Below are 14489 nucleotides of genomic sequence, written 5' to 3' on the forward strand. Positions count from 1 at the left end.
ACAGTATTAATAATCTGGACCGGTTTTCCGGTCAAATGTGATGTCATGATTGCTACACGCAACGGCTGCCCTTTGCTGATAACGTAGGCTACATAACGGAGAGGCGGGACTGGTACCTTACAGAGCTGCTTAATGTCTGTGTTCAGTATCCGTGCAATACAGCACACTTGAGAAACTCAGGGATATTAAGCTCCAGCCATGCGATACACTCTATATATATTCCTGTTATGCATCACCTATTGTGGTAAGTTTAACATATATAATTATGGTTTAATATGTACTATCTGAAGTTTTTATATATAAAATAATGGGCTAATTATAAACAATTGAATGAAATACAAAAAGGTGTATTTTGCTGTTCGGTACTGTATTTATAAGGACAGTAAGGCTACCTAATTAGCGCATCTGTTAGGATAATAACGCATTTAGACATTATATACAACATTGCAATGTTTAGAACTCGTATGATGCTCGTCGTATGGTCAATGTCTAGACTTTAAGTGAATAGCAATTACTATACGAAATAGATAAACGTTATAATAGGTCTGGATGTCTGTTCTTTTAGTTGTACTGGTCAAGGGCGCACGGACATTAGATCATGTGGAGCGCTACGATGTCGTCCGACCTCAGAGACTGACTGGTCGGGTCAAAAGAAGCATTTTCTCAAACCAGGTGCTTACATCCCGTTATCTTTTCTCTATAATTATGTAACGGTGGTTCCTGTAAATTAGGGAAATACAGTATTTCAAATCCCCAATGAAGAGGGGGCTGTTATAAAGAGGAGAACAGCGTTTCATTGTCGACAACTAACAACATCTTACCTATAGGTTTATCCTGATGGGCTACAATATGTATTAACCATTTCTGGAGAGAACCACACAATTCATCTTGACAAGAATAGGTACATTATTTTTAACCATCCACTAATTACTAGATGTGTTTTGGTAGCAAGTTTAGTAGCAGTTATTTTAATTGTTATTTTCATAGGCAACTTATTGGGAGGCATTACACTGAAACGAACTATTCTGAAGATGGAAAGCGGGTGACAACATTTCCAAATTATGAGGTATCTGAGCCATTAAATATAATAGCCCAGATTTGTGTCACTTTGTTTTGTTTCATTGCATGCTGTGTACAGTATTTCAAGAGAAGCTCTAAACCAATACTTTTACTAATTTCAACTTCCTGTAGGACCACTGCTATTATCATGGTCATATTCAAGGCATTGAAGATTCATCCGTTAGTGTTGGAATCTGTTCTGGCATTAGGTAAGTGAGTATTTCAGCATATTTCCTGTTTACTATCGGCACTTTCTGAACTTTCTGAACTCGTTGGCAATCAATACATTTCTCAGGAAATCAAACTTCTCGTTTGAGAAATTCAAAATTGCTACATTTCCACATATGTGTAATTCAAATCACTGAGAAATTTGTGGTTGAAATAATTTTTGAAAGCGGTCTTAGACATTTAGAAATGTACCTGTCTTTTATGACGTAGCCTCTGCTGACATTTCACCTACAAGACAATGATTAGAGTTGCTATACTGAATAACTTACTGCCTTTTGATGTTGATTATTCATACTATATCATATAATTGGAGTAACAATGCTATTTTAATTGGGGAGAAACTGATTTGTCCGTGCCTTGCAACTCAACACTCAGTAAACCGCTCGCCGATGTGTCTTTCCAGTGGCTTTGTGAGGGCTGAGCAGAAGGTCTACTTGATTGAGCCTTTAGGAGACTCTGCCGATGGGGAGCATGCTCTGTACAGGCAGGAGCACCTCAGAGCCAACAGGGCCAGCTGTGGTCACTCCAACGACAGCACGGTCTATGACCATGACCAGGGCCCGGCCCCCAGACTCTCGGGCCTCTTCAAGTCCAAAGGCTGGGTATGCAGTTACTTACTACTGCTTCCTTTTGTTACTTAGTTGAAACAATGCACATCCAAAGATAGTGTTCAGGGTTCATGTTTTCTACTAGTTATATTTATCTTGTAAGGAGAGTCCAATGTTTTCTTATCTCCCTTTTTTTTCTTAGAAAAGTAAACCCATCACTGGGCCTGAAAGATTTGTGGAGATGTATCTGGTGGCTGACTACACAGAGGTATATTATGTATCAACATATATGTTATAGTTTGAAATGTTCCATTTGCACAAAAAGCTTATTTCCCTCAAATTTTGTGCACAAAATGATAATCCATCCACATGGCATATCAAGAAGCTGATTTAAACAGCACGATTATTACACAGGTGCACTTTGTGCTGGGGACAATAAAAGGCCACTCTAAAATGGGTAGTTTTGTCACACAACACAATGCCACAGATGTCTCAAGTTTTGAGGGAGCGTGCAATTGGCACACTGACTGCAGGAATGTCCACCAGAGCTGATGCCAGAGAATTTAAGGTTAATTTCTCTACCATAAGTCACTCCAACATTGTTTTAGAGAATTTGGCAGTACATCCAACCGGCCTCACAACAGTAGACCATGTGTAACCACCCCAGCCCAGGACCTCCACATCCGGCTTCTTCACCTACAGGATCGTCTGAAACCAATCACCAGGACAGCTGATGAAACTGAGGAGTATTTCTGTCTGTGATAAAGCCCTTTTGTGGGTGGGCCTGGCTCCCAAGTGGGTGGGCCTGTGCCCTCCCAGGCCCACCCATGGCTGCGCCGCTGCCCAGTCGTGTGAAAGCCATAGATTAGGGCCTACTGAATTTATTTCAATTGACTGATTTCCTTATATGAACTGTAACTCAGTAAAATGGTTGCATGTTGCATTTATATTTTTGTTCACTATATGTATTTTATTTTATTTTTCAGTCCAAAATATTTGGAAGCGAAACCAAAGCTCGGATGCTGGAAATTGCCAATCATGTTGATAAGGTACCTTTTCAAGGAAGTCATCTACTTGTTTGTCATTTTGTATGTTTGAATGTTGCATAAGCATAGTTAGGGCCAGGAGATTTACCTGACCAGGTCCAGGCTCTAGTTATAGGTTCTTAGGATGCTTTATTGAATTGCTTACTGTTTATATTCAGGGCTTAGGGCCAGGAGTTTTCCCACCTAGCTCTAGTACGTATAGCTTATATTCATGAAGGAGTTATTGAAAAGATCGCCGTCTCTGCTTCCTAGTTGTATCGGCCATTGAACATCCGGGTCATGTTGGTGGGGTTGGAGATGTGGACTACCAGGGATCACATTGACGTCACAGCCAGTCCTGAGAACACCCTGGATAGGTTTATCCAGTGGCGTCAAGACGACCTTCTAAAGAGGGTAAAGCATGACAATGCCCAGTTTGTCACGTGAGTAATTAGCCTTATCTTTATTTTTTGTGTTGATGAAAGGAACTGGATTGCAATTAATCACAATTTTTCCATGACATTATTGTTTGATATTATGTACTGCAAAAAATGTAAATATAAAATGTTGTTTTTAATGCATAAAATTGGAACGATGGACAAATGTCTCGTTTTGTGTGGTTTGCAAAGCTAATCACAGTTCTAAAGCTTTCCCCCAACATTTTGTTGTTGTTTTTAACAGTGGTAAAGATTTCTTGGGCGATACTGTCGGACTGGCAAATAAACTTGCCATGTGCACTGGAAGTTCAGGTGCAGTCAACCAGGACCACAATAGAAACCCAATTGGCATTGCCTCGACCATCGCTCATGAGATGGGCCACAACCTGGGCATGTCCCATGATACTTCAGGCTGCACCTGTGGGACATCGCTGTACAACGACAACTGTGTCATGGCAGATCGGCTCAGGTAAAGACAAAAACACTCATACATTACACAATTACTCACACATTGACAAATTGAGGCATTTCCTATGTTATTATGTTAATCATTCTAAAGTGAGCCATCATTCCCACACCTTCAGGTCAGTGTACCCAGAGCTGTTCAGTGGCTGCAGTCAGGAGCAGCTGAGTGACTTCCTGGAGAGAGCCAATCCCAGCTGTCTGCTGGACACACCCGGCTCTGACAGGCTGTATGTGGGGCCTGCCTGTGGCAATGCCTTCCTGGACCCTGGAGAGGAGTGTGACTGTGGAACTGTGGAGGTTAGTCAGGCTCCATGTACAGTACCAGTCAAAAGTTTGGACACACCTACTCATTGAAGTGTTTTTCTTTATTTGTACTATTTTCTACATTGTAGAATAATAGTCAAGACATAAAAACTATGAAATAACACATATGGAATCATGTAGTAACCAAAAAAGTGTTAAACAAATAAAAATATATTTGAGATTTGAGATTCTTCAAAGTAGCCACCCTTCGCCTTGATGACAGCTTTGCACACTCTTGGCATTCTCTCAACCAGCTTCATGAGGTAGTCACCTGGAATGCATTTCAATTAACAGGTGTGCCTTGTTAATTTGTGGAATTTCTGCGTTTGAGACAATCAGTTGTGTTGTGACAAGGTAGGGGTGGTATACAAAAGATAGCCCTATTTAGTAAAAGACCAAGTCAAATAAGCGAAGAGAAACGACAGTCCATCATTACTTTAAGACATGATGGTCAATCAATCCAGAAAATGTCAAGAACTTTGAAAGTTTCTTCAAGTGCACTTGCAATAACCATCAAGCTCTATGATGAACCTGGCTCTCATGAGGACCGCCACAGGAAAGGAAGACCCAGAGTTACTTCTGCTGCAGAGGATAAGTTCATTAGAGTTACCAGCCTCAGATTGCAGCCCAAATAAATGCTTCACCCAAATAAATGAGTTCAAGTAACATACACATCTCAACATCAACTGTTCAGAGGAGACTGCATGAATCAGGCCTTCATGGTCCAATTGCTGCAAAGAAACCACTACTAAAGGACACCAATAAGAAGAAGAGATTTGCTTGGGCCAAGAAACGCGAGCAATGGACATTAGACCGGTTGAAATCTGTCCTTTGGTCTGATGAGTCCAAATTTGAGATTTTTGGTTCCAACCGCCGTGTCTTTGTGAGATGCAGAGTAGGTGAAAGGATGATCTCCGCATGTGTGGTTCCCACCGTGAAGCATGGAGGAGGAGGTGTGGGGGTGCTTTGCTAGTGACTCTGTCTGTGATTTATTTAGAATTCAAGGCACACTTAACCAGCATGGCTACCACAACACTCAGCAGCATCCCATCTGGTATGTGCTTAGTGGGACTATCATTTGTTTTTCAACAGAACAATGACCCAACACACCTCCAGGCTGTGTAAGGGCTATTTGACCAAGGAGAGTGATGGAGTGCTGCATCAGAGGACCTGGCCTCCACAGTCACTCGACCTCAACCCAATTGAGATGGTTTGGGATGAGTTGGACTGCAGAGTGAAGGAAAAGCAGCCAACAAGTGCTCAGCTTATGTGGGAACTCCTTCAAGACTGTTGGAAAAGCATTCCTCATGAAGCTGGTCGAGAGAATGCCAAGAGTGTGCAAAGCTGTCATCAAGGCAAAGAGTGGCTACTTTGAAAAATCTAAAACCCTTGAATGAGTAGGTGTGTCCAAACTTTTGACTGGTACTGTATGTACACTGCCATTGATTATATTGTCTTACACTATTCCTCTGACTCAATCAAAGGTTTGGCTTTGTTATAAGGATGACAAACATTTTCAAAAGCTTATGAAAGGGAGACAAAATATACACATGCATGAATGCTTTGCACCGTAAATGAAATTTTTGGGATGACTGACTTTTTATAAAAGATTAATTTGACAGTGGTAAGATGAAATTGTTATTTTGTCTTTTGTCTCGGCCTGGTGTGTCTTTTGTCCCTCCCAGGAGTGTAAGAATCCCTGCTGTGACCCCACAACCTGTCGCCTCACTGAGGGGTCCAGCTGTGATCATGGAACATGCTGCGAAAACTGCCAAGTACGTGCATTTTTTATCTTTATGTAAAGCCATATTCAAATCTGGGTGCTTTATTAAACGTATGATTGAATGACTCAGACCAGGTGGTAACGTCCATCTCTGATCTCTCTCTGCTCACCACAACTCAGACAGACACACCCAACCAACAACAACTAATAACCACCAGCATAAAAAATAACATAGCCATAAGAGAAGTAGGGTTCGGCTCCATAAAGAACAGATGGGTGGATTGAGAAACCAGGGTTGGAATACTAGCAATAATACCAGGAAACAGACTGATGCCCTTGTGTTTCCCTGTACTGTACTGTCCATATCCTTCCTCAATATGACAGTCAGGGGACTGTAAGAAGCGGGCCTAGTCAGTCATCAAATAAAATCTGTACTGTATGAACCAAACTTGCCATCTAACCAAGAATCATACACTTTGCTGTAGTAGTAGTGTCAGATTTTTAGCAGACAATTTTTGTTAGCTGTATTAGTTATTAATCTGTTATGATGTTACTTACTCAACCAATGAACTATTTGTTCTCCATTCAACCTTCAGCTTAAACAGGCAACCAGTTTGTGTAGAACAGCTTCCAGTGATTGTGACCTGGCAGAGTATTGCACTGGAACTTCAGAGCATTGCCCAGAAGATACCTTCAAAATGAACGGGAAACCTTGCAACTATAGTCAGGGGTACTGCTACAATGGGCAATGCCCAACACTTCAGCAACACTGCAAGAGACTGTGGGGACCAGGTACTTGTCTTTACTGTTTTAAGTATATAGCCAATGATGTTTCTTCCACTCGTGATGGAAAACTGGATCTATCAATTATCTATTAATTTACACTACACGAGTTACGACACAGCGTAACCATCCATAGCCGTATGACGCTATTTCATTAACACAAAGCAGAACTCTTCCAGAAACAAAATAGGCCTAGATATAATCTCATTCAGTTAGTGCAAGTTAAACGTCATATTGTGATTTGTGCAATGATGATAATCTGCAGTAAGAATTCCTGTCATATCCTGTGGAACCAAAAAGTCATAACTGTCATCTCTCTTATCTTCTAGCGGCACAAGTAGGCACGGATTCCTGCTTTAATCTAAACCTGGATGGCATCGAAGGAGCCCACTGCGGAAGGACCAAATACGGCTTTGAGCGTTGCACGCCACAGTATGTCCACTCCCATCTGTCACATTGACTTCCTGTGTTTTGACATTTCCATTTCCTGACATTTCCCATCACAATATGACCACACAATGTCCCTCCCAAGGCAATTTACAAATAATAGAAAACAGCTATTACAAGACTTCCGTAAGTTTGTGTTGTTAAGAAACACATTGCCATATTATTTTCTTCTCCTAGGAATATAAAATGTGGAACGCTATTTTGCTCGGGAGGGGATGAGTATCCCATCACTGGGCAGAAGGCCTCCTATACAATGAGGGGAACATGCAACATAGCAGTGGACCAGGATAAGATAAGAGCCCTCGACATGGTCCCAACAGGAACCAAATGTGGAATGAATGAGGTAAGACTGTTTCTGAATTCCAAATCATCCCTCGAGAGAGCCTATTGGAATTCATATGAGTGTGCAAATGAAGTGAACAATTCATCTTTGTTTCCATAGGTTTGCTATGATCACAAATGCCAAGATGTCAAAGTCTATGGTCAAACGGAGGACTGTTCATCAAAATGCCACAACAATGGGGTGAGTGCATTGATTGTTGATTTTGAGTTGTTAGTAAACTTCCGCTCAAATTGTTTGGACATAGTCATCACAATCATCGCTCTCTTTTGTTAGATTTGCAACAACAAGGGACAGTGCCACTGTAACCCAGGTTGGGCTCCACCCTACTGTGACTTCAAGTATTCAGACGTGCCTCAAGGTATGCCTCATTCACTCTGTTGTGACATGCATTGTGGTTTATGTATTTCATATCATGCGTTACATTTTGTAAAGGTAAACCTGAACAGTTGACAAAAATGGACATCTTTTAATGATTAGTAATGTTTTGGTTTTGCAGACCAGTTTGGGGTGGTAGCTGGTGTCTCTGCAGCGATAGCTGTCTTGTTGCTGCTTACTTTCCTGGTTGCAGGACTGATGTGCTGCAAGAAGGACAAGAGAGAGAACTACATTTCCAAAAGGTGAGTTTTTTTCCCGGCAACGTATTATTTGTATTTTTTTTGTGAATGCCTCTTCAGTTGTCATTTCAAATGATTTGGTACACAATCAACATATTGATGTGTTATGTATTGATCTGTATTTGAAGGAAAGTCCACTCTACTCCGGGCCAGTTGAACCCAATGTTCCAGGAGAGGAGTGGGAAGGATAATCCTCTTAGCAAGCCCCCCCAAATCAGCCAACCCACCTTCATGGAGTCATCTGCAACACAAGCCTGCACCCCTCTGTTTGTAACTGGGGTCCCTTCAAGGCCCCCTCCACAGGTGAGCTACATTACCACAACATTATCTCAACATTACCACTAGTCCAGGCAGATAGATAAAGGCCTATTATGTGGAGTCACTAGTAGTATCATGTTATACATAACATACACATACTGTTGAAGTCGGAAGTTTACATACACTTAGGTTGGAGTCATTAAAACTCGTTTTTCAACCACTCCACAAATGTCTTGTTAACAAACTATAGCTTAGGCAAGTCGGTTAGGACGTCTACTTTGTGCATGACACAAGTCATTTTTCCAACAATTGTTTACAGACAGATTATTTCACTGTATCACAATTCCAGTGGGTCAGAAGTTTACATACACTAAGTTGACTGTGCCTTTAAACAGCTTGGAAAATTCCAGAAAATTATGTCATGGCTTTAGAAGCTTCTGATAGGCTAATTGACATAATTTGAGTCCATTTGAGGTGTACCTGTGGATGTATTTCAAGGCCTACCTTCAAACTCATTGCCTCTACTTGACATCATGGGAAAATCAAAAGAAATCAGCCAAGACCTCAGAAAAAGAATTGTAGACCTCCACAAGTCTGGTTCATCCTTGGGAGCAATTTCCAAACGCCTGAAGGTACCACGTTCATCTATACAAACAATAGTACTAGAGATGAACGTACTTTGGTGCGAAAAGTGCCAATCAATCCCAGAACAACAGCAAAGAACCTTGTGAAGATGCTGGAGGAAACTGGTACAAAAGTATCTATATCCACAGTATAACGAGTCCTATATCGACATAACCTGAAAGGCCGCTCAGCAAGGATGAAGCCACTGCTCCAAAACCGCCATAAAAAAGCCAGACTACGGTTTGCAACTGCACATGGGAAAAAATATCGTACTTTTTGGAGAAATGTCCTCTGGTCTGATGAAACAAAAATAAAACTGTTTGGCCATAATGACCATTGTTTTGTTTGGAGGAAAAAAGGGGAGGCTTGCACGCAGAAGAAAACCATCCCAACCGTGAAGCACTGGGGTGGCAGCATCATGTTGTGGGGGTGCTTTGCTGCAGGAGGGACTGGTGTACTTCACAAAATAGATAGCATCATGAGGCAAGAAAATTATTTGGATATATTGAAGCAACATCTCAAGACATCAGTCAGGAAGTTAAAGCTTGGTCGCAAATGGGTCTTCCAAATGGACAATGACCCCAAGCATACTTCCAAAGTTGTGGCAAAATGGCTTAAGGACAACACATTCAAGGTATTGGAGTGGCACAAAGCCCTGACCTCAATCCCATAGAAAATTGGTGGGCAGAACTGAAACAGCGTGTGTGAGCAAGGAGGCCAACAAAACTGACTCAGTTACACCAGCTCTGTCAGGAGAAATGGGCCAAAATTCACCCAACTTATTGTGGGAAGCTTGTGGAAGGCTACCTGAAACATTTGACCCAAGTTAAACCATTTAAAGGCAATGCTACCAAATACTAATTGAGTGTATGTAAACTTCTGACCCACTGGGAATGTGATGAAAGAAATAAAAGCTGAAATAAATCCTCTGCTATTATTCTGACATTTCACATTCTTATAATAAAGTGGTGATCCTCATTTAAGACAGGGAATTTTTACTAGGATTAAATGTCAGGAATTGTGAAAAACTGAGTTTAATTATATTTTGCTAAGGTCTATGTAAACTTCAACTGTATGTAGTTCCTATGTAATATATAATAATATCAACAAGAATTGAAACAGCTGCTGAACTTGTAGAGTTACCCACTTTACTTTAGGCAGGCTATGTTTTGAGTAAACTAAGGATATTTGGAAAGGAAAATAAATGCAGACTAAGCGGAGAGCAATATTTTGTCTTACAGCCACCAAAGAGCTTGCCTGCAGTGCTGCCACAGTCTTGCATTGAACCGGTGAGCTATGCCAATTGAAATACTGAAACATATCATGTTACTAAACTCAGGAATCTTAGAAACGTACTGTATACTGACGTACCAAACTTGTACAAACATTTTCTTTTATTACATTTTTTTATCAGACTAAACCCCTACCTCCACCAAAGCCTTTGCCGACTCTGAGTAGCACACCGGTAAGTCATTTCAGCCATTACAGTTAATAACATGTTGACATTTAATAACAACTGTATAACAATTAACTACATGGTCTCTACACAGTCTTATCATGAACTCATTATCAATTGTTGTATATTGTTCTGTTAGAAAATCAAGCATGTTGTCCCAGTGCCACCAGTCAAGGCCACAGCACCAATGGTACCCAGCAAATACCCACAGGAAGTGTTCATTTAACACACTTATTGTAGTCATGTCTTTTGTCTCCTGAAACCATGACATAGCACAAAAGTAAAATAAAAAAAATTACTTTGTTGGTAATTCCTTATGAAACCAGAATTGAAGGGCATGTTTCAAGATGGCTGTCTAACTGATGTGTGTTCAGCAGACCTCAGGAGGAGCAGGCCACAAGATTGCACTGAAGCCTCCCCCCATGCCACGTCGATGATGACTACTGCATGTAGCAGTATGTTGACTCATAGGAAGACAGACCTTTGATGAGCCCAGTTCTTGTTTCAGACTCTAGGAGGTCCTGAATGACCGAGCCTAATATCAACTGTGGAGAATGTCTTTGAAAACTCAACATCAACATAGTGATGTCTCAGAATGTGCTTCTCAACCACTGTGGAAAAGTGGTTTGGAAAATGCTGGAACAGATTGCTGGTGCATTTCTCATACAGTGTTTTTCTTTCTTCAATTATTGTATGGTAGAAAACATGTTACAGTAGACCATTCCCTTTGACATGAACCTAGCAGTTGCACTTGTTTTTATAGGTTGCCTCTGTTTGCACTTTTTACAAGGGGGAGAGCCTAATTCTACTTTGGAATTCTTGTACTTATGAATGTTAATTTACTGTTTCATGATCTCAAGCCAGTGTGCCTTTAAAAAAATAAGTATTACATTGATGTTAGTTCTTTTTTCAAGATATTACAAATGAATGGTACATGTGAGAGGTATAGTGCCTTCAGAAAGTATTCACACCTCTTGACTTTTTCCACATTTTGTTGTGTTACAAAGTGGGATATAAATGGATTTAATTGTCATTTATTGTCAACGATCTACACAAATCTAATGTCAAAGTGGAATATCTTGATTTAGATAAGTATTCAACCTGAGTCAATACATGTTAGAATCACCTTTTGCAGCAATTACAGCTGTGAGTCTTTCTGGGTAATTTTAAGGGCCAGATTCCGACCCGAGTTAAGCACATAAATGGAACGTAATTCCTTTTTCTGCACTTTTCTCTATGCGTATTCTGACCTTGAACTTAAGCAGGAGAATAGCATGCTATTCAGTTTGGGTAGACATCGAATATATGAAGGTGTGTCTACAGATATGCCATACTCTGACCTTGACTTAATTCCCTAATAATTCCACCACCTTTACATGCGAGGAAACCATGAATAAGGTCTAGCAAACCTACCGGTTCCAAGTGGATGGAAATAACACTATTCTCTCCATGCACTATAATTTACAACTTGATAACAGCTATTGATAAGTGCCACAGAAATGAATAATCTGTTTGGATAAGAGAATTGTACAAACAAAAATATAAACGCAACATGAAACAATTTAAAAGATTTTACTGAGTTACAGTTCATATAAGGAAATCAGTAAATTTAAATAAATTCATTAGGCCCTAGTCTATAGATTTCATATGACTGGGAATACAGATATGCATCAGTTGGTGAAGGATACCTTAGAAAAAACGTAGGGTCGGTTAGATGAATGGCACAACAATGGGCCTCAGGATAGCTTATGCCTGCCCATACCATAACCCCAATGCCACTCTGTTCACAATGTTGACATCAGCAAACCGCTCGCCCACACGATCCCATCTGCCCAGTACAGGTGAAACCGGGATTCATCCATGAAGAGGACACTTCTCCAGCAAGCCAGTAGCCATCGAAGGTGAACATTTGCCAACTGAAGTTGGTTACGATGCCAAACTGCAGTCAGGTCAAGCCCCTGGTGAGGACGACAAGCACCCAGATGAGCTTCCCTGAGATTGTTTCTGACAGTTTGTGCAGAAATTCTTCTGTTGTACAAACCTATAGTTTCATCAGATTTCCAGGTGGCTGGTCTCAGACGACCCCGCATGTCAAGAGGCCAGATGTGGAAGTCCTGGGCTGGCATGGTTACATGTGGTCTGCAGTTGTGAGGCCGGTTTGACGCACTGCCAAATTCTCTAAAACAACGTTGAATGCGGATTATGGTAGAGAAATTAACATTCAATTCTCTGGCAACAGCTCTGGTGGACATTCCTGTAGTCAGCATGCCAATTGCACACTCCCTCAACTTGAGACGTGGCAATGCGTGACAAAACTGCACATTTTAGAGTGGCCTTTTACTGTTCCAAGCACAAGCTTCTTGATATGTCACACGTGTCAGGTGGATGGATTATCTTGGCAAATGAGAAATGCTCACTAACAGGGATGTAAACAAATTTGTGCACAAAATTTGAGAGAAATAAGCTTTTTGTGCATATGAAAAATTATGGGGATATTTTATTTCAGCTCATGAAACATGGGACCAACGGTTTACATGTTGAGTTTGTATTACACCCTACTATTTATTGTACACTATTCTTCCTATTGTAATTATATGTACACTAATCTTCCAACATTACCAGGGGTTTAAGAAATGAAATGGCAATTTTCAGAATGAATCAAAACACTTTTCTTTTTTTGGTGTGTAAAGGCTTTCCAATAAATTTTTTTGGTAACCCTAAATCATCTACAAGATGAGTATTTTTAAATCTACCAATTGGTGCTGAAACGGAGACTCATATGCATATATTTAGATTACTTTTTTTCATTGATCCCTAATATTCTGGACCTGTACTCTATATATTTTCTATTGCGTCTCAACAAAAATCACCTTATTCAAAGGGATAGCTTAAGATAAATGTACTGAAATCCCTACTGAATGAAAACTCCACAAGAAAATCTGTTGGCCAGCAAGTGGGACGGATTTCAGCGGTTGAATTACATTTATTCAGAGCTCGTAAGGGAACCACGCCTGCAAAGCCGGTTACGCACTTTCATAAGGTAAGTCTGAATACCAACTACTGAGAAGTGCATAGGAAAGGTGTGAGTAAGAAAGGTGTAATTTCCTAAGTCGTATTCGGGCCCTAAGAGCGTTGCACACCTGGATTGTACAATATTTGCCCATTTTATCCTTAAAAAAATTATTTATGCTGTGTCAAGTTGGTTGTTGGTCATTCCTAGACAGCCATTTTCTTGCCGTTTTCAAGCCGATTTAGGTCAAAACTGTAACTAGGCCACTCAGGAACATTCAATGTCGTTTTGGAAAGCAACTCTAGTGTGTATTTGGTCTTGTATTTTCGGTAATTGTCCTGTTGAAAGGTGAATTTGTTTCCCAGTGTCTGTTGGAAAGCAGACTGAACCAACTTTTCCTCTAGGATTTTGCCTGTGCGTAGCTCTATTCCATTTATTTTATCCCAAGAAAAGCCATAACATGATGCAGCCACCACCATGCTTGAAAATATGAAGACTAGTACTTAATGTTGTGTTGCTCCATAACACTTTGTATTAAGGACAAAAAATATATTTTCATGGTATCCAATTGGTAATTACAGTCTTGTCTCATCGCTGCAACTCCTGTACGGACTTCGGGAGAGGCGAAGGTCGAGAGCCCGTGCGTCCTCCAAAACACAACCCAACCAAACCACACTGCTTCTTGACACAATACCCACTTAACCTGGAAGCCAGCCGCACCAATGTGTCGGAGGAAACACCGTACACCTGGCGACTGTGTCAGCGTGTACTGCGCCCAGGCTGCCACAGGAGTCGCTAGTGCGCAATGGGACAAGGACATCCCTGCCAACCAAACCCTCCCCTAACCCGGACGACGCTGGGCCAATTGTGCGCCGCCCCATGAGTCTCCCGGAAGACAGAGCCTGGACTCGAACCCAGAATCTCTAGTGGCACAGCTAGCACTGCGATGCAGTGACTTAGACCACTGCGCCACTCGGGAGGCCCTGCACAATTCTTATAGGTATACTCAATGTCTGTTAGTTTTTTTTGCCTATCTACAAATATATGTCCTTCTTTGCGAATCATTGGAAAACCTCCCTGGTCTTTGTGGTTGAAACTGTGCTTGAAATTCACTGCTCGGCTGAGGGACCTTACAGATAATTGTGTGGGGTACAGAGCTGGGGTGG

At 41.0% G+C, this 14489-nt stretch overlaps 1 protein-coding gene across 4 annotated transcripts; it reads left to right on the forward strand.

The window, feature by feature from the left end:
- The first annotated feature begins 19 nt into the window (after positions 1–19).
- On the forward strand, positions 20–12304 carry LOC120029478 (disintegrin and metalloproteinase domain-containing protein 8-like). 4 transcript variants are annotated; one of them, XM_038974714.1, is made up of 22 exons: positions 20–244; positions 566–672; positions 828–901; positions 988–1066; positions 1192–1268; positions 1691–1889; positions 2038–2103; positions 2822–2884; positions 3134–3303; positions 3542–3766; positions 3882–4059; positions 5751–5840; positions 6385–6580; positions 6901–7003; positions 7196–7361; positions 7461–7541; positions 7635–7719; positions 7858–7978; positions 8104–8278; positions 10099–10146; positions 10272–10322; positions 12155–12304. In XM_038974714.1, the coding sequence occupies exons 1-22, from the start codon at positions 199–201 to the stop codon at positions 12203–12205; spliced, it is 2451 nt and encodes an 816-aa protein (XP_038830642.1). In that variant the 5' UTR covers positions 20–198; the 3' UTR covers positions 12206–12304. The 4 variants fall into 4 exon arrangements, with proteins under 4 accessions (XP_038830642.1, XP_038830639.1, XP_038830640.1 ...); XM_038974711.1 differs by lacking the exon at positions 12155–12304 and adding an exon at positions 10453–11356; XM_038974712.1 differs by lacking the exon at positions 12155–12304 and adding an exon at positions 10688–11356.
- Positions 12305–14489: the final 2185 nt, after the last annotated feature.

Source organism: Salvelinus namaycush, chromosome 35, assembly GCF_016432855.1.
Source record: "Salvelinus namaycush isolate Seneca chromosome 35, SaNama_1.0, whole genome shotgun sequence".
NCBI classification, from domain to species: domain Eukaryota; kingdom Metazoa; phylum Chordata; class Actinopteri; order Salmoniformes; family Salmonidae; genus Salvelinus; species Salvelinus namaycush.

Coding starts and splice junctions, on each gene's coding strand:
- LOC120029478 (XM_038974711.1), top strand. CDS start 199: ATGCGATACACTCTATATATATTCCTGTTATGCATCACCTATTGTG. Junction 4,060..5,750: donor GTGACTGTGGAACTGTGGAG/GTTAGTCAGGCT, acceptor TGTCCCTCCCAG/GAGTGTAAGAATCCCTGCTG. Junction 10,323..10,452: donor CGACTCTGAGTAGCACACCG/GTAAGTCATTTC, acceptor TTGTTCTGTTAG/AAAATCAAGCATGTTGTCCC.